We start from the raw sequence: 19,897 nt of genomic DNA on the forward strand, positions 1-19,897 counted from the left end.
CTAATGAAGCTGCTTGGATGGACTCATTGTGCAACTTTCACTGCAAATTGGCTTCCTGTCATGTATCCACCTGATTATTGTGTATTCTAGAGAATCAACAATTGTAAAATTAAGATGATTTTATATGGGACAGGATAGGAAAAGAGAAGTTTGACTTTTTATTTGAACGCATGTTTTCATTACTGAATGCTGATTATTAAATTGTGTGTATTTATCAGTAAAGGCACCTGGGTATGGCTTAATACCTGTTAATCTAACTCCTGTCATCAGGGAGTTTCCTTATTGTGCATCCCATTGCTGGCAATGGATGTGCCAGAACTGCCAACATAAAGGATTTGGAATTAGTTTGGAAAGAATTACTGCATGCATGTTATGTTCTGAATTGTTACTTTTAATTGCAAACCTGTAAAAGTTCTGTATTTTTTATGGTACACTGAATTTTAACATGTTTGATTTTAATTTCAATTGTATGAAGGCCTTAAAGCTACTTCAAGAGTAGCTAAAATCTTACTTATGAGATGAAAATAATGGACACCTGTATTGTTTGCAAGAGTTTACATTTAATGTTTTTAAGAAAAATTCAACCTCTCAAACTGTTACAGTGTTTCTCAGAATTGCTGATGCATAGGTACTCTTGTAAATTTTCAAAACTCTTCATTTTGCAATGATTTCAGGCAAGCTCAGAAATCCTGGTGAAGCTGAGTATCAGGATAGGCCGATATATGTATAAAAGTGCCAGACAGTTACATCTTGATCAGATATTGTAAAGCTATACATAGATGTTTATTAATGTTAAAAATATAAAACACAGCAGAATAAATGTGCAAAGTTGAAGATCAAAAAACCACCATGTTCACTCTGATACTTTAAAGGATTTTTATAATGAATAAAAATACTGAAGCTAAAAATTGTATTGGTTTCTGGATGAGTACCTAAATAAAACTTGGTTAAAGAAAGCAGCTTACAAACAGCAGAGGTTCAGTGCAGGCCAGAAGATCAATGCTTTTTGTTAAACAAATGTTCTTACTAACATTGTTCCTTCAGTGGAGGGGAGTTGGTCAGTTTGAACAGATCATATGTACCAACCAGAGACAAACTGCTATATCTTTTGTCTTGCTGTTTTTTTTACACTTGCAATGCAAAACTTAGATGCAACTGCAACTTTACAACCATAAATGCACAGAAGGTGCAACATAATCTTGGAAGGCATTCCAATCTGTGAGGTGCTGCCACTAAATCAAGATCAGTAATAGTTTTCTCTTAATTCTTTCTTACTGTGGCTTTAAGCAGCTTGACATTTGATTCTGGAAATTCTGCTAGAATGGTTGTGTTAAATATATTGCAAACTTTTTCCAAAAATTCATAGTCTGTACTGAATCTGAATTTATTTGCCCATAGTAATACTGTTCCTGGCTTACAAAAGTGCACCATTGTAGCTAGCAGGGGGTCCAGAGCTCCATGGTGGTACACAACATCAGTTGCCAGTATGAAATCATAATGGTAAGTTGATACAGGAAAGTCTTCATTGAGGCCTTCTCCCCATACCAGTTTTCTCACTTCAGGTTTGTGCATATTCAAGTTCTGTGTATTTCTTGAAATATTGTATGAAAGATTTTCAAGAACTTCAGGCAAATCAGTAGCTGTAACATGAGCTCCTAAAGAAAACATGAGTTTGTTTCAATTCACAGAATCACTAAGGTTGGAAGAGATGTTAAAGATCATCTGTCCAGCCATGAATCCAGCAGTACCATTAAACCCTATCCCCAAGTCTCACATCCAGATGCCTCTTGGATGCTTCCAGAGACAATGACGCCACCACCTCCCTGGTCAGCTTATTCCAAGGATGCCTAACCACCCTTTCCATAAAATAAAAATTTTTTCTAATATCAAATCTGAACTCCCCTGGCGCAACTTAGGGCTATTTCCTCTCAGCCTTTCACTTGAGACAGGGCAAAATTCATAGATATGTAGTTGAACATGTATAAAGCTTTATCTACATAACTGGTCTGGCCTCCCCCTCCCCAGTAACTAGGGTAGTTTAGTTAACAAAACAGTATTTTACAATAATTTTCATTTAAAAACAGAAACAAACAGTGACAAAGTTTGCTTCAACTGTTTGTTTCATTGCCTTAAAGTGACAATGGCAGAGCTAGATCATCGTTCACTAGAAATCCAAAAGGAAACACTAAGTTACCAACCTAAGATACAGGCCACAATGGAAAGCAAGCCTGTTCCAGCACCGATTTCCAAAACTTTTTTGTCTTTGAGGTTGAATTGTTCTTGATTTGATTCCAGATACTGAGATAAAGCCAGTGCCTAAAACGGTTAACACATATTCATAAGTGGGTAACAGCTCAGTTGCACAAAAATTCATTAGATGTTTTTATACAAGGATGTTGGTTTTTTTTAGTATAATGAGAAACACTGAAGGGTGTAACAAAAATGTAAGATGGGAAGAATTGTAATGTATCCTGGTTTTTTTATATAAAAGAAAAGCAAATTATTTTTAATTTTAAGTTTATGTGATATGGATTTACTACACACTTCTGCATGAGTCCTCTGACAGCTCAAGACAGATTCACAGAATAAGCTGAGTTGGAAGGGACCCACAAGGCTAGGCAGTTTTAAGATGTGAACCATACAGTCAGAACAGCAGAGCTTAATAATATGTAGGAAGTAATGTTCTGGTTTGTTATCATAAATGTTATGCTATACTACCACTATCATAAAGTAAATTTAGACTTCAGCTAAGATTTTTGAAAAACCTTTTTTTTTTGTTTCAATTTTTTCAGCAAAGAAAGTATTAAAAATTGATTCTTTACAAACTTGACACTTGTTTATTGATAACAGTATAACCTTTGGAAAAAACAAAACAGCACTCTATGAAAATATTATCAGGCCTTTGTAAAGATTTTGTCTGTTAGAGAATATAAGTGGGCTGTTTATTAGCAACATAAACTGATGCCAAAGAAACTGTCTTCCCCCTTTTGCTTCTCTTCTTTAGAATTGTTTTACTGTTTTAACTTTTGTGCTTTTCATAATGCAACACTGTCTACCTGCTCTGGGAAAGCTGACAGCTAATGAATCACCGGTCCAATTTGTGCAACCTCTCAATTTTCTTGGAGAGTTTTACCATCTGCATTCTGACACTTGATTAATGTGCGAATTGATGATCTGACATTTCAAAATAAGATACTGTTTCACCCACCCAAATGCTCTTTCTCTATTGTTTTGAAATTGTCTGCCATTTTCTTGTGAGCTTTTTAAATAAATGTGGATCTGAAAAATTTTGAAATTCTAGTTTTCTTGTCTTTATCAGTTGACCCTCTCTTCCTTCAAAGGCAGTTTTCTTAGTTTACGTCAAATTCTGTTTTTAAGAGCAGGAGAAGTAGACACTGAAGTACTGCTTGCAAGTATAATTTTCCATGCTGTAAAGAAACTGTTCCGGCCTTTTTCTTTAAAAGAGGCATATTTAATCATTATAGCATCCTATATTTTTTCAATCTCTCACAGTTTTCTTTTTCAGCCTCCTTTTTATACTGTTCATTATTTGCTTCCCAGCAGTGACTGATTGGAAGCATGGAGGAAGCTGAATGTTTCTTTCTGAGTTGCATTACTGAATTTTTTTTTTTTAATCCCTACATCCAATGTACAAATGCTTTGGTGCCATGGGCCTTTTGGCATGAACTGGCAAATTACCCTAAGGCAGAGCTTTCTGCTGAAGGACTTCATTCTGCATAGGGAAACTTCCATTGTCAGAAGTGTCATCTAAGAAAGCTTCCTTAATATTTGTGTGCTGCTATCCTGGTTTGCTCTTGTGTCACGTGAGCTTTCTACATGTGGTCTTGTGCACTTACCCCCGGCCATACTACAGCTCCAAAGTGTTCTATGGACTCTTGAATGACAATCTGGTGGCCAACGTATGTATAGTGCTCCTTATCAAAGTAGTGTGAAACTCTAGGAACCCAGTTCTGCAGTATTTTAAGAGTTACTGGTGAGCCTGTGAGAGAAAAGTTGAAATTTCATGGGTTTAGTGCAAGTTGTTAAAGGGTAAAAAGTATTTTACAAAAACAGTATGTGGGCACACGGACTAGAAAAGCTCTCAGGACATTGGTCTTGAATCGTAGAATTTTGTTAAAGTTGGGAAAGATCTGGAAGATCATCAAATCCAACCATTAACCAATCCAGCACTATGTTCATCACTAAAGCATGTCTCCAAATGCCACATCTAGACATGTTTTGAACACTTCTGTGGGTGGTGATTTTACCACTTCCCTGAGCAACCTGTTCCAATGCCTGACCACCCCTTCAGTGAAGACTAGCTGCTGTCCAAAACTTGACAGTCTGGGTGGCCAGAGAGTGAAAGGAACAAAGGTCATTTCCTGCCATTCTAGGTATTCACATGAGCCATTTAGAGATAAAAATGAGCCTTTTAGGAAAAGCTACTAATTCAAATATAAAAGTCTGCTAATAACCGCTAGAAGGCTTTCAGGACCAAGTTAGCTTGTATTTTGGTGTTTGTGCTATAAATTTCAATTCTGAAGCCGGCAGCTCTAGAACAGCAAGCTGCTTTTTACATAAGGACTTAGGATTTGCATCCTACATTGAAGAAAACCTAACTCTTTCTTAGTGGTTCTTCCTTCCACAGAAGGAGGGTTGCAAGATGCATTTTATGTTGGCATACACAATGTAGGTGAGCAAGTCAGTGGTACTGTTATCCTAGGGTGTCTCATCATTTCAGATCTGTGCTGAGGCTGTTGCATCTGATCTCACTGAAAAGAAGGACACTATTCTGAATGACTGAACTTTTGTTGAAAGGGTATGCATAGAATTAATTGCAAGGGAAACCTTTGTTCTGGCTTGCAGGGATTTTAAGTGATCCTTAGTAGCTGTTGGAGTAGTTTAGCCTGTTGAAATCTGTAATACCAATTGTGTTCAACAATGCCAGCCTAATCAGTGCATATTATAACCATACCTCTTTTGTAAGAGATTGTAATTGAGAAATGATTCTTAGATGTCTAAGTAAAATCGAGACCTTTTTAAACATATTTCTTAATTATGGAGATGGAGAGGTATCTTTTGTAGATTTGATCTGATAATATATGCAAACGTAAGGGGAAATAATAGGGAAAATTGGATATCAAAGGAAAAGTTACATGATGACATCTACTATTTGAAGACTGACAAAAATCAAAGTATGATATGCTAGCATGCCATAGCAATTGCAGTATTTAAGTTGAATTAAACCTGCATCAGATTCTGTGTGCTCAGAGCTGCAAGTGCAGTTTTCAGAGTCATACTGCTCTTCACAGGTTTCTTCTTCCTCGGATTGGCAGTCCATTGTTCTTTGAATTTTGTTGGGGAATGGTGGCTGCTGTGCAGAGATCATGGCAAAAGAGCTGAAACAGAAGGGGAAAAATAATGTTATAAAGTCTTGCAGGCACTCTTTTCATATGAAATTTGACTGGAAAAAAGACAGTGAGTAGTAATTTAAGTAGCCTTCTGTGGCCTTTTGGGGTTTTTTTTCAGTGACGGATTGAAGAAATGGGATGAGATGTGACATCTCCACTCCACTGGGTGGTACAGGCTGTTTCTGGAAATGTAGTAATGCTGTCAGAATTTTTATTCTCTCATTTATCATTTTTATTGTGTTTATCATTTATGCAGAAGCTTAGCATTATGTCACTGAATTGATACCACTAGTCATCATGAAAACTGAGCTACTCTTAAGTTGAAGCAATAGCTGAGAAAGATAACTGTCTTTTCATATCTGTGAGTTTTTATATGTGTGATTTACTCTTTTCAAAAAACTTGGGACTTATGATTCCAGAGATAAAACTCTTTCATTTGCTGTAGTCAGTGCTCTTGATTTTGTCTCCTTGCACAGAGTTGCCTTCTCTTTCTTGTCTTTTTCTGCAGAACAGCTAACTCACACTGAAATGCAGTGAACTGCAGAATATGCAGATGGCAGTCAGGAAATCATTGCAATGAAAAGATTGAATCCATAAGCCTTTTTGGATAAGTCTCTCTGTGCATCCACAGTGTACAGGGCAGCACCCAATCTAAGAAAGAACTGATTGATACCAGCTGACATCAATAAAAGCAGGAACAGGACTTGATATAAATTTGCTTGGAGAGACATATGTCAGTGAAATTCTTTGCTTGACTAGAGTTGTCTTCAGTGAAACACCTATTTATATGCATATATCTGTCAGTGTGTGGAAATGAAAGATATAGATGAGGTAGATAGATATAGAGATATAGATGTATAGATACAGATAGACACATCTATATGTAAAGAGCAAAATGTTGATAATTCATGCTCTGACCAGAGGCTGTACAAGTTCACCTTTCCCACACAACATGATTCCTGGAGCGAGCTGTGTTTTTATCAATGATAAAAACATTTATCCATTCTGCTTATTTTTGAGACTGCATATTTGCTCTCTCCAGCCACAGGTACTGCAGAGTGCAACACTGCAAAGTGTTGTATCATTTGGGTTGCATCACTGCAGGAGGCTGTTTTAGATATTCTCACTGGAAGGGGTAAATCTTTGGCAGTGGCCAGGATGTTTAGCAATGTGTGCAGGTAGTTTTTTAAGGAGCAGTGTGACTGCTGACTTATGTGAGTGATTTGATTTGCACATGATATTGACACCATTGCAATTCTGCTGAAACCTGATATATTCCTTATTGCTGCTCTGTTTATTCACAAGGACTGAATTTCTGTTCTAATTCCTCTGACACTGCATTTGCTCCATCTTGGCAGTCATTTTGAACTGGTACAGAAGAGAGTGCTTTAAAGTGCTTTAAATCGATTCCTGCACCTTTTTTTTCTCTTCAGAAGGCCTCCATCTGGCTAGTAACAAGATCTGGCTTTCCTCCATGGTGTGTGATTTGAGGTACAACAATGGTAGTTAAGAGACTGAAGTTAATGGTGCAGTCACTGCATTCCCTGACACGAGTGCATCCCTGTTCACATTCCACATGTCAGAGTGTTCCTCCTTCCAACAGCAAGGGGTTTTTTCCCGTTTAATCAAAAGTAAGCTTCTGAATTTGAACAATGTCTCCTTTTCATGCCTTAAGCTAGACTAAAATCTGCTCATGTTTTAGGAAATCTCTGTGAAAAATATTTTCAGACTTGTGCAATTGGGAAGGTACATAATGAAAAGAGAAGACTGTCAGATTTGGTGACAGCTACAGCCAGAAAACTATTGGTTGAAGACACAGGCTTCTGAACATTTTATGTTGAAACCTGCAGAGCTCTACATTCTCACATCTGGGGGCTTTGGGGTGAGTATTTGTTTTGGTGGGGTTTTTTGTAAGGCTCTTGTAGCGTGATTTGTGCTATTTAAGTGAGAAAGCCAATTCTGAAATTAAAAGCAAGAGAAAACTTTACCTTGTCAAGTATTGTGCTATGTATAAAACCAGAAGGCTTGTTTAATTAGTAAACTGTCAGTTTGTCGGTTTGGGTGGAAAGTGATCCTGCCATATTTTTTTTCCTTGCTTAAACAAGTCCTTACTACAACAGGCCAAAATTTCAGTTCACCGTGGTTGGCAATGAATTCCAGAAAATAGCTTGGAAACATGCTTAATAAATACAAATTTGTTGATCAACTATTAAGTACCTGCAGCAAATAAAATTGCATATCTGATCCTGATATATATGTAAACCCTATTATCGACGTTATGTTACATTTTCAAATTAAAAATTGCTACACTTTTCCTCACTTTATCTTTTGAGTTCCCCTAAAATGGGAGTCTTAATATTTATGGGAGTGCTTAAATATTTATAAAGAAACTTTGCTGGTTTTACTAAATCCATTAAAATTATCAGGAAGCCTAACATCCACACCAGTGGTTACCCTGCTGCTGGTGTTGTCCTTAAGTCCATAAGTTGCCTGAGCTCCTAGGTGGTGATTTGGGGGGATAAACACTATGCACTCTATGTTTGTATGTTACCTGAGACACTGGGCTCTGGTTTTTGGCTGGAGCTTCTGGATGCTATAATAATATCTGGTAGAGGTGTAGCTTTTGCTAAACAGGAAAGGGGTTTATAAGTTTGTTTATATGTATATATATATATTCATGTTCATTCCACTGGCATAATTATTCAATTACATATTTCATAGGAGTTAAAAGCAAATTTTTTTTAGCTGCAAACTACAGGACAGTTTTAGTCTTATATATTCAAGAATTCAAGTATATTAGTGTCTTAGCCTTAATGATGCATAGCTTTATTTATCATTTATTTATCATTTATCATTATTTATCCTGAAGCTTATAGGCACAAGTGAATATTGAGAAGCTGTCGTTCAAGTTACTGCTGTGCTCCTAGAATTACAAAAAAATAGCATTTCTCACTGGTTTGAAATTTTTCAGATCCATATTTTACTAAAAATTATATATCTAGAAGAATTTTGGTTTGATAATGTTGCAAAATCTATTCTCTTAGAAAATGTTAGCTCTTTCTGAATGCTTGCAGCCAGATTTTTTCCAAATTAGTCTTGTTGGGAACTAATTAACTAAATTCTTTCAGAGTTTTTAAACCGGTATTGACTTCATAAATAGTCATAAGCTGTTGTGAACAAAAAATCACATTTGATTTCTTCAGAACCTAAGGGAGAAAGAATAATTCACAAAACTGTATCTATTTGACAATATTACAAAAAATTAACAAGGTAACACTTAGGGGCAAATGGTAAGATTATTATAAACTTCAAGGCAACAGTTTATCCCCTGTAAGAATAAACTTTCTGCCTCTTACACTGATGAAATCGATTACTCAGAAAGAGTTTGTAATATCCAGTTACACAGCCAAAAAAGAGTAGGTTAGTGAGCAGTGCTGTGTCACCAGGTCTTCAGCTGTAAACACAACTCTGCTGAAAAGTATTTCATCTCAGCACAGAGTTTCTCAGTATAGTCTGTGTTAGTTGAAATATTTGGGCAAAAGCCAATTTCATTTGCTCACATGGAAAATGCAGTTGCAGTCTGTTCTTTGCAAGATGGGGCTTAACCCTTGTACCATACATTAACATCTGTTTCCTGGAGCTCATGCAATTTTCTCATGTTACCATGCACTAAATTAAAAAAACAATAAAAAACAAAAAAAAAAACCACCAACAATACAAATGCTAGGAAATAAAGGAAATGTCAGTGTTAGGAACATGACTATAGTAAATCTATGTGATATTTGAATCTACAAGGTAAACGCGCCCAAACACCGCAAGCCAGCAGTGACCGTCACTCGGCAGGAAAGGGAGAGCTGGATTCTGTGGGATCACAGAGCTGACCTGAAACACAAGAATTCAGACAAAGGCATTTGTGTTGTTGGTTAGCAGGGAACACAAAGGCACGTCAGACGAGGTTAGCTGGGCAGCTGTGTGGGTACCTGATGTGACAGAAGGCATGGGAAGTTTCCTGTGGGTGGATGCACGCTCCAGAGGTTTTTTATACAGGCGCGCACCTGAAAAGAATAACTTTCCCCTCCAGCCAGTCAGATTGCAGGTTATTTAGAGTAACATTACCAGGCAGCGCTCGAAGAACTTACCATGTTACACTTAAGTCTTTCACATGTGCAGTACAAAATCAAAGCTCTCTTAGACTTTGGAGTCCCAAACGTACAAACCTTTCTCGGCTCCTCCAGACTCTGGTTCCGTTTTTGCAGACGACGCGGTTTTGCAGCTCCCCTGTGTTCGCCTTACGTCAGCGGAGCTGAACCAAGCAAGCAACTTACTGTGGGCAAACTAGCGCATAAATAATGAGTGTGGTAACCTGGCAGCAGCCCAAGCACAGGGGAAAGTTCATGAAGCTCCCACCACCAGGAAAAGGTCAGGTCTTCCTTGCCCTGCTGAGCGTCTGGCTGGGGAAGCTCTGGGTACACTCCCTGCCCTGAGCCACAGACAGTATGGGGAAGTGTCAGTCCTAAGGAAAAAAGAACTTTCTCATTGTCTTCACTGCGGGTCATTGCCATAGGAAATATTGTATCCACTGAAAGAGGATGAAAATAATGAAAATCACACTTTTATCAGAAGATCTTCCAGCTGATTATTTTAAAACAGATGGATATCATAGATGTTGAGGATGAATGTTCTTCAACTGATGTTGAAGATGTGTAATCTGTTGTTACAGATGTGTATTCCTCACACATTTTAAGAATTTGAGAGGTTTATATGCATTTATTCCTTTGCTGCCCTTCTGCTGTCCCTTCTCCTTCTTTGCAAAGATTCCGCCAAAAGAAATTCAATCCCATTAGAGGACAGAAAAATCTAAAAACTACTTTGAAAGTCATAAACTAGAAAATAACTCCTGACTAATTAATGAATGGATGAAGTCTGGTGAAAAAAATGAGGGAGGAAGAGGAAATGTGGATTTTAAACTCAATTTATAGGCATTTTCATTTTGGGGTGAAAAGCTTTCGAATTTAGGTAATGCTCTCCTGAAGACTGGCAAAGTTTAAAAAAATGAACCTTTTGTGTCACAGCAGCTGTTCCAGTGCCCAGGCTGCTGCGTGTCTCCAGGAGTCACACCAAGGACAGGAAACACTTGGCTCAACATTCAAATGCTCACCAGCTTCTTTCGTCTGAAATTTGATAGTTAAAAATATTTTTTAATTTATACTTGGTAACCAGTATTAAGATATTAACTGTATTAAGCTGCTATTGTAAACTTTGCATTCCACAGACCTGCCTGACTTTACAAGTAGTGCAAGTGAGTGGTACTGAGGTAGGTGAGTAGCTGTTATTGGAAATGAAGATAAGCTGCTGCTGGAATGACTGCCACAGCTTTTTGTAAGATGTGATCCTTTTAGCAGGCATGTTCTTGTCATATTTATTGTATTTGTCACCAGGGGTGAATGCAGCTCAGACTGGTGCTGTTGTCAGAGCTCTGTCCTAAGCTTTGGAATGGGACTGATGCTGGATATAAACAGTTTGTTTATTAAATGAAATCAGAGGAATTGGCTTACTCTGTAATGTGTCTCTTGTAGCAAGGGTGGAAACTGTAGGGACAGTGTTACCGCTTATTTATGAATCATGCAGGCATGGCTTAATTTCTTGTTTATATCTCATCGAGGAATCAACAGTCATACTCTGAAATGTAGCTTTTGTTGACATATATTTACTATACAATTTCTATAAGTACTTCTGATTCCACACTCAGTCTCCAAGTATGTCTTGTTTAACATTGAAAATTACTTGTCTGGAGGGGGAGCCCCACGGAATTAAAATTTCTCAAGACTTCTGTGAATAGGCAGGCTAAGGGTAGCACAGAAGCTCAGTTCTATGTGTAAAAGGGCATTTTTCAGTTATTAATTCAACACCCAATTCCACAAAGCTCGGAAATATTTGGTTGGCTTTTCTGTTTCTCTAAACAGTCATGAGAATTTTGCCTCTAGACCTTTGGTGGAAGACAAAATGCAACAGGCTGCCAAATGTGATGAAGCAAAGCAAACTTTAAGTATTTTTACAATGTATGTATTTTAATGTGAATTGTGTAGCTTGCATAAGTTTGGGGGCATGTTAAGTCTGGTAATGTGAAACCTAATTGGTAGTGTGGGTCTTTTTCCCATTTAGTGCTATTAAACTATTAGGAAAGCTGGGACGAGTATGTTTCCTGACTGTGTCACTGGACTCAGCAGTAGCATTCTCTTCAGTGTACAGGCAGAGTAAAACTATATTCCCATTACTGGATTATAGCTTACAGTGTTTAAATTTTAAAAGAAATTGTAAAGTTCCTCTACTGTTAATAGTACCAATTACAGCATAAAAATGATGTAAAACTATCAAAACTTTAAAAGGTTGTGATAAACAGGAATAAAAATGTTATGGTCATTAAACCCATCAGGAGCAAGAAGCCTGCCAGATTTCTGCCAAAAGACAGCAGAGTTAAACCAGAAAAGTTAAATTATATTCTTGTCAATTAAATCGATAACCACAGATGAACATGACCAGATGGTAATTACTGAGAACTCCACAGTGGCATTACCAGCTCCAGACCAAAGGCGGTGCCTGCATCTGAAAGTAGACTTGATGCCCAAGCACAGGAAATTGTACAAATGTGAGCTGTATTTCTAAGGGAGTCTTGGAAGCATATAGGGTGCAGTGGGGCAAGTAAGTCTGACATCTGTGCTGGTTAAATTGAGAGGAACAGCAGTGCTAGTGATAAATAAGTGGTATTGTAAAGAAGGTTTTGTGTGTTCTTTGGCAGTGTCTACAAGCATGTCATGAATAGTCCTCCAGTTTACAGCATATATGGTTTTCCACAAGCTTTTCATAGGTCACTCACTAAAGATCCTTACAGAAATTGAATTTTGTTGGGATAAGGAATTTTATATTTTGTTTTAATAATTTAACAGCAAGGAAGCCATAAATGGCCAGGTTTTCAAAAACCCAGAGGGACCTGTGCTGCTGAGTGTACTCCTAAAAGGTAGTGGAAAATAATGTGGTGACAATAAGGTAGAATTATTCAAGACAATGAAAAGAACAAATAAACTACAGACTTCCAGAAGGATCTCTGGCATGTTATGAGAGGTGATAATGTGATAAATGAAATTCAGTGTTGACAAGTACCACATAATACTCAGTCTCTAACTCAGTAGCACCTAGGAAAGAGATCTTCATGGAGCCAGAGACAGCTATATACCACAGCTACATACCTGCAAAACCACAACACTAATCAAAACCACAAAGGGATTTTTGCATTTTTATAAGGAAATGGAAAAAATCCAATTAACCAACTAACCCACCAAACAAAATCTGAAAAAGGAACATTGTTTTTTTTCACTACAGGAATTCAGATATTATCTCATATTTTCAGTGTGTACCTCGAATCTTTGATTAAAACATTCACGGTCTTGGAGTTCCTGCAGGATTTGCTGGAGGGCCCGAGTGACCTGGTGAATGACTGATGAAAAATAGGCACAGTCACACTTCTAGAGCAGATTCTCCTCATTCTTATTGCTGGAGACATCTGTCAGCAGCCAGCTAAATGCCTACAGCATGGTCTTGGCATAGTCTGCTGAAGTATAAACAACTGCAAGGTGAATTTTTCCCAGGCTGACATCCCTGACAGGGAAACACCAGTGAAATATCTCACAGGAATTAAGGGATATTTCTCTAGGAAGGTGACATGGCTGACAGCTCAGCTGAGGAGCCTTTACACCAAAGCAGGCAGTATGGAAAACAGACAGGAGGAGTTGGAAATCTATGACCTAGCTGCCACTACTGGAACTTGGTGGGATGAATCCCATGACTGGAGTGTGACTGTCAATGGCTACAGGCTGGTTAGAAGGGACAGGGGAGAAAGGAGAGGTGGTGGGGTTGCTCTCTACACCCAGATCTAGATTGAGTGTGGAGAGTTGTCTCTTAAGAACAGACATGAGCAGGTTGGGGCAAGAACCAGAGACCAAGGCAGCAAAGAGAAACTTGTGTTGGTGCATACAGGCCCCAGATAAAGGAGAGGCTATGGATGAAGCCTTCTTGCTCCAGCTACAGGAGGCAGTGTGCTCACACGGTCTTGTCCTGCAGGGAGATTTGAACTACCCTGAAATCCACTGGGAAATTTGCATGGCAGCTGTAGGCAATCTAAGAGACTCCTGAAATCCGTGCGGGAAAACTTCCTGACCCACATAATAGCCAGCCCTACCAAAGAAGATGTGATATTAGACCTGCAACCTTGGCTCCAGTGATCATGTGCTGGTGGAGTTTGCAATCCTGAGAGATATGGGTCAGGTTAGCAGTAAAGTTAGGCCCTTCAGCTTTAGCAAAGCAAAATTTAGGAAAGCCAACTTTCAGCTCTTCAAGGAGTTAGTAAATAGGACCCTCTGTGACAGTGTCCTCAGAGACAAGGAAGCAGTACAGACCTGGTAGATCTTTAGGGACACCTTCCTCAGAGTGCAAGAGATTGAGCTTCCCAGGAGCAAGAAATTGGGCAAAGAAGGCAAGAGACTGGCGTGGCTGAATTGGGACATGGTTAAACTGAAGGGCAAGAAGAAAACACATGGGCAGTGGAAGCAAGGGCAGGTGTCCTGGAAAGAGTAAAGGGGTACGATCTGGTTGTATAGGGATGAGGTGAGGAAGGTGGAGGCAAAGCTGGAGCTCAGCTTTGTAAAGGATGCAAAGAACAAGAAGGGCCTCTGTAGATATCTCAGCCAGAAAAGGAAGGTCAAAGAAACTGTACCACTCATGACAAGCAAGGCTGACACACTGGTAGCAGCAGCTGAAGAGAAGGCTGAGGTACTCAAAAATGTTTCTGCCTCAGTCTTCACTAACAGCCTCTCTTCCCACACATCTCGAATGAGTGGAACACAAGACAGGAACTAGGAAGCAACATGCTTCCCACTGTTAACAAAGATCAAGTTCATGACCACAAGAGGAATCCAATTGTGCATGAGTCCATGGAATCCCAGGAGATGCATCCCAGAATCCTGACGGAATTGGCTGATATAATTGCCAAGCCATTCCCCATGATACTTGAAAAGTCAGGTGAAGTTCCAGGTGACTGGAAAAAGGGAAATATAGTACCCATCTTTAAAAAAGTTAGAAAGGAGGACCCTGGGAACCACCAACCTCTCAGCCTCACTACTGTGCCTAGGAAAATCATGGAGCAGATTGTCCTAGAAGCTCTGCTAAGGCAAATGGAGGACAGGGAGATGATTTGAGAAGCCAGCACAGCTTCATCAAGGGCAAGTCCTGCCTGACCAACCCAGTGTCCTTCTATGATGAAGTGACTGCATCAGTGGACAAGGGAAGGGCTACAGATGTCATTTATCTGAACTATGGTAAAGTCTCTGACAGGGTCCCTAACAACAACATTTTCTGAATTGGAGAGAGATGGATTTGATGGGTGAACTGTACTGTGGCTAAGGAATTGGTTGGATGGTCATATCCAGAGGGTAATGGTCAATGGCTCAATGTCCAGATGGACACTGGTGACAAGTGGAGTCCCTCAGGGGTCTGTACTGGGACCAGCGTTATTTAATATTTTCTTAATGACATAGGCAAAGGGATTAAGTGTGTCCTCAGCAAATTTGCAGATGACACCAAGCTGAGTGGTGCTGTTGACACACCTGAAGGATGTGATGCCATCCAGAGGGACCTGGACAAGCTTGAGAAGTGGGCCCATGGGAATCTCCCGAGATTTACCAAGACCAAGTGAAAGATACTGCACCTAAGTCGGGACAACCCCTGGTGCCAATGCATGGTGGAGGACGGACAGATCCCCCTCCGTGGAAACATTCAAGGTCAGGTTGGACAGAGCTCTGAGCAACCTGATCTAGTTCATGATATCCTTCTCATTGCAGGAGGGATTGTACTAGATGACCTTAAAGATTCCTTTCAACCCAAAGCACGATCTTTAGTGCTTGGCATTTTTTTTTCCAATTCATTATGGCTGTGGAATGAATTCTCAGCTTAAGGTCACTAATACCCAAAGTTAATTCTGGTGGCCTTCCTGAATAAGGGCAGTGAAAGGTGTAGGATAACACTGAATATAAACCTCAAACCAAACACACTGTTTTCATTATTTTTAGAATAAGAAATCCATTCTCCTTGGTAGATGTCTTCTTTTGCTTGCCTGGCTCAGGGATGGTGACTCAGCTACTTCACTGGGCAGCCTGTGTCAGTGCTTAACAATTTTTTTTCTTTAGCTGATTCTGTGTTTCATGTTAATCAAGCTTAACCTTCTTTGCACATATAATGAGATGACACACACCTCAAAAAAGGGAGCAAAGCTGAGTGTTGCTAGGTAAGTAACCTGGAACAAATTGCCCAGAAAAGCCAGGGATGCCCCAACGCTGGAGATGATGGGGCTCTGAGCAACATGGTCGAGTGAAAGATGTCCCTGCCCATGGCAGCGGGGTTAGAACTAGATGATCTTTGTGTCCTTTCCAACTCAAACCATTCTGTGATTCTAAGTAATAATTTAAAATTGTGCTGGGGATCTTTATGTTCAGGAGCATGAAAGAGTGAAGAAATGCTCCAAGATTTTATGCTGAGAAGAGGGACACCAGGCTGTGTCCACCTTGTCACAGCTCCTGGCTGCTGTTAGCTATGTATAGTGCACGTAATGCCTGCTCTGTCCTTCCCTGGCAGTGCAAACACTGCAGCTCATTAGCAAAGACCTTGGGGAAACCAGTGCTGCATCACTTGGACTTATCACAAAAGCCAAGATGGTGAGGAATGGGACTCTAAACTGAGTGTTTATTTCCATAATCTGAGCTTCCTCTGTAACTTGGGCTGCTCTGGATTAGCCTAGAGTCTCATCCATGTGATGACAGATGTGTTCTGTACCTTCTGTGTCTGTTGAACCAAGAGCTCTTCCTGCCTTGCAAGAAAAACAAGGGGACAGAAGAGTTAAAATATTTTGGTGGGCTGAGTAGGACCTTCCTTCACTTTTCTTTATGTGAAGAGCCCTGGAATATTACTTAAGCACACATCTTAATACCAGAACTAACAGGTTGTTTGTTTGGGTTTTTTTTACCAGTAATTTCCTTGTTTAATTTTTTGCCCAGCTTCTGTAAGTGTCTCTTATCATGGTGAAGACCATTTAGATACCATGCACTTGCATGAAGAGATTGGCTAGAGAGGTACAGAGAAAAGGCAGGGAAGGAACAGAGAGGCACAACCTCTGGCACTGCTGGATGCAGAAAGTGCATTTGACTGCATGAAGTCATGGGAAAATCAGATCCTTTGCCCTCATTTCAATATCTTGACAGCAGAGGCAATATAACTAATTCATGGATTTATTTTTTTTTTACACTGATTAATTCCTATTTAATTATAAAGTTACACACTTCAGCTTCCCTCAGCAATGAGTTTTGAGGATATATTCAAGCACTCTGTAGTTAATTTTTCAAAATCTGAAGCTGTTTGTCTTATTGTTTTAGTTTGAATTTCATCATTAATCTCAGCTCTCCTCTGTTTTAAATAGGGACAGATTTTTCCCTTTGTGCCACCTCTTTCTTATCTGCTTATTCATCCCCACTGTTTGGAGAGCTGCTGCTCTCCCTGCAGAGAAAAGTCACTAAAGTGAACTTTCATCTGAACTCTCTCAAAGCCCTTCTCTGAGGAGCCCCCTGCCTTGCTATGGGGTGTTGTTTTACCTCCTGTGGTCCCTCTACCATTTCTCAGCCAGTTGTTTAGAGAAGGACTCAATGCCATCTGCTATTTTTTCCTAATGGCAATGAAAGATCTTGAACTTATTCCATGTGGCTTTTTATAGAGCTAAGATTGTGATGGTCTTAATATGCTGAACTGGAAGTTTAACAGCAGGGGCTGCCCTTACTCGATCTGTTTGGGGCTGGTTACTACATACACAAATGAGGGACCAGCTGAAGCTGCCTGTGTCAAGGATGAACACTCTCAGGGATACAGGTTTTGGCTTACTTTTTGTTTTTGTTGGGCTGCTTGATTTTTTTGTTTTGTTGGGTTTTGGGGTGTTTTTTTCGTTGTTTTTTTTTTTTTTTTTTTTTTTCCCCGTTTGTTTTTGGTTTTTTTAATTACTATTATTATTTTATTTGTTTGTTTTTGTTGTTACTTTGTTAGGGTTTTTGGTTTGGTTTGGTTTGGTTTTTTGTGGGATATATAATTATCCCCTCTTGTAAAATATTTGCCAAGCAATAAATTCTTCAAGTTCTTGTTCAGGTAAAGGTGCTGAAGCCAATGAGGGTTTTTGTTGCGGTGAGGGTTGATCAAATAGCTGAGTAACAAGAATGCAGGTTCTGATTAAATGGTATCCCACTGAAGAAACTCCTTGTTTCTCTTCCACTTATAAAAAATGTGGTTTTTCTCTAGAAGGAAAATAACAGCATATTTAAAGTTATTTCAAATGAATGACTAATGAGTAGCTCAAGCAATATTATAATGAAGCAATTTGTTTTGTAACAGGAATAAATATTCAGAAATCAGAGTTTAAAGATTAATACTAGAAGTATTTTTAAAAAAATAGATTAAAGAATCTCTATTGACTTAGAACCCTGGAATCATTAAGGCTGGAAAGGACCTCTAAGATAAAGTCCAATTGTTAACCCAGCACTTCCCAGCCCACCATTAATCCCTGTGATTTTTTACAAACCTAGATTTGTACAAGCTTCACTACACAGATGCACAATACAAAGTGTGTTTCCTTAACTATTGTGTGTGCAAATCAAAGTATCAAATGCAAAAAGCAGACCTGTGCCTGAATTAGTCCTCAGACTCTTGATGACATTCTTGAAACCAAAGTGGAAATGTCAGGTGGTTACCATAAAGTAAATTTCTATGTCACTGTAGACAAAGTGGGCTTTTTTGCCTTGGACTGCAAAAAATGTATTTAATATTTTTTCTCAAGTTTACCTTTAAGAGGGCTCTTGTATATTTGGCATTGTGCCTTTTTAAAGGTTTTTTTCTTGCCTCTCCTTTTTCCCATTTATAGAATGAGTTTGGGTGCAAAAGGGATAGTTTTGAGACCTCCAGTTTCACTTGGGTTTAATCAACATCTGTGTGCTGCAGTGTGCCACATCTGAAAGCCAGCAGGTTTGTCCAAGCAAGAACTGCAGAATTTAATCCTGAGTCACTAATAATATTTATTTTCTAAAAATCAAATGAGCTCCAATGTCTGTCATCACATCTTTTTAACTGCTGGCTGGAGCTATAAATTCAGTGTAGCCTTATCTGCTGTATCTTGCTGTGCACCTGCTTCACAGGTGTGCTGTGCTGTGTGTGTCCATCTCATAGGCAGGAATAGGATGCTGATTTGGCTTTGTAGAAGTTTAATATGGATGTTCACCAAACATCTTCAGTCAGAAGTGATCATTAACTCCTTCCTAGCTCACTAAAGAGGGAACTGCTGGCAATGTATTCATCATGATTTCTTCAGGACATCAAAATTAGTTCCTGGTTTTAGTTCGCAGAAGCACAAATTAAAGACATAAATCAAAGTCTGACTATTCGAAGGCAGAGACTGGGCTTTTTTTTATTGTATCAGAGGGACAGCTAAATCTCAGCTTATTTCCTCAGCTTCACCTACTTTATCAGTGTGTTTTGTGAAGGTGAGAGGCCAGAAGGCCCAGGAAGTCGGTGCCAGGGAGGAAGCCAGCCTTGGCAAAACTTTTGTTGTGCCTCTGCCTCCACAGTCATGCAGTGTGCCTGTAACATTTTAGGAATGGCCCAGAAAAAGCAGAATTACGTTATCTGGAAAGTACCAGTAATGCTTAAAGCTATGAAAGATTTGCCTGGCAGCTTTTGTAAGGCTATTCAGAAAAGTATTTTGAGATAGCAATTACATCAAGGTTAAAATGATTCCCTGCCAGCACCACCAAAAAGATGAGGAGTTACTTTATGCATTTCACGACAGTGATGGGCCCCACAAATAGTCTGTTGGCCTCCTCCCCTCTTAGGACATGGTTCCAGGCCTCCATTTTCATACCAATTGGTCAAAACCACAATTGTTTTAAAAGCCCTTTAAGTGTAGCAGAGGCAGAAGCTCAGAGGAGGGGAAGTTGTGCAGTGTAGGAAATTATCTTCAAGTGAAATGTATGCCATGAGTAACAATGGTGTGCCACAGAGCACAGGCTAATCCAGTGCTACAGCAGTAGCAGTCCTGGACAGCTACATCTGGTGTTCCAAACCTCGTTTTGTGTCTCTTGTTCATCCTCTCCATCCCAGAGTTCCAGCCTTCCTTGCCTGCATGCTTGCTGTCACGGCCAGGTGCTCTGCCTTTTTGCTCCTGTGTCCTTGGGTGGTAGGGAGTGATGCTCACACCTGTCTGAGTGTTCATGACCTGCACCGAGTGCCATATCCAGGCTTTTTTTAACACACCCAGGGATGGTGACTCCACCACCTCTGTGGGCAGACCATTCCAGTACTTTATCACTCTTTCCATAAAAAACTTTTTCCTAATACCCGACCTATATTTCCCT

General features: G+C 39.4%; 2 protein-coding genes across 5 annotated transcripts in view; one reads left to right on the forward strand and one right to left on the reverse strand.

The window, feature by feature from the left end:
• The window catches only part of TPP2 (tripeptidyl peptidase 2), a 52,268-nt gene extending 48,973 nt beyond the window's left edge, over window positions 1-3,295 (forward strand). For all 4 annotated transcript variants that reach the window (XR_015801592.1, XR_015801591.1, XM_014873346.2 and 1 more), the window contains one exon: window positions 1-3,295. Coding sequence is in view for 2 of the 4 variants with exons in the window: in XM_014873346.2 (XP_014728832.1) it covers window positions 1-90 (90 nt within the window). In the remaining 2 variants the exon portion in view is untranslated.
• The window catches only part of METTL21C (methyltransferase 21C, AARS1 lysine), a 26,839-nt gene continuing 8,202 nt past the window's right edge, over window positions 1,261-19,897 (reverse strand). Inside the window, exons 3-6 of the mRNA XM_014873348.2 lie at window positions 5,248-5,399; window positions 3,858-4,000; window positions 2,199-2,316; window positions 1,261-1,655 (exon numbers count right to left, since the gene is read on the reverse strand). Coding sequence (XP_014728834.2) covers window positions 1,261-1,655; window positions 2,199-2,316; window positions 3,858-4,000; window positions 5,248-5,399 — 808 coding nt within the window. The remainder of the gene's footprint in view (window positions 1,656-2,198; window positions 2,317-3,857; window positions 4,001-5,247; window positions 5,400-19,897) is intronic.

The sequence above is a fragment of the Sturnus vulgaris genome, chromosome 2 (genome assembly GCF_052056855.1).
Source record: "Sturnus vulgaris isolate bStuVul1 chromosome 2, bStuVul1.hap1, whole genome shotgun sequence".
Classification (NCBI taxonomy): Eukaryota; Metazoa; Chordata; class Aves; order Passeriformes; family Sturnidae; genus Sturnus; species Sturnus vulgaris.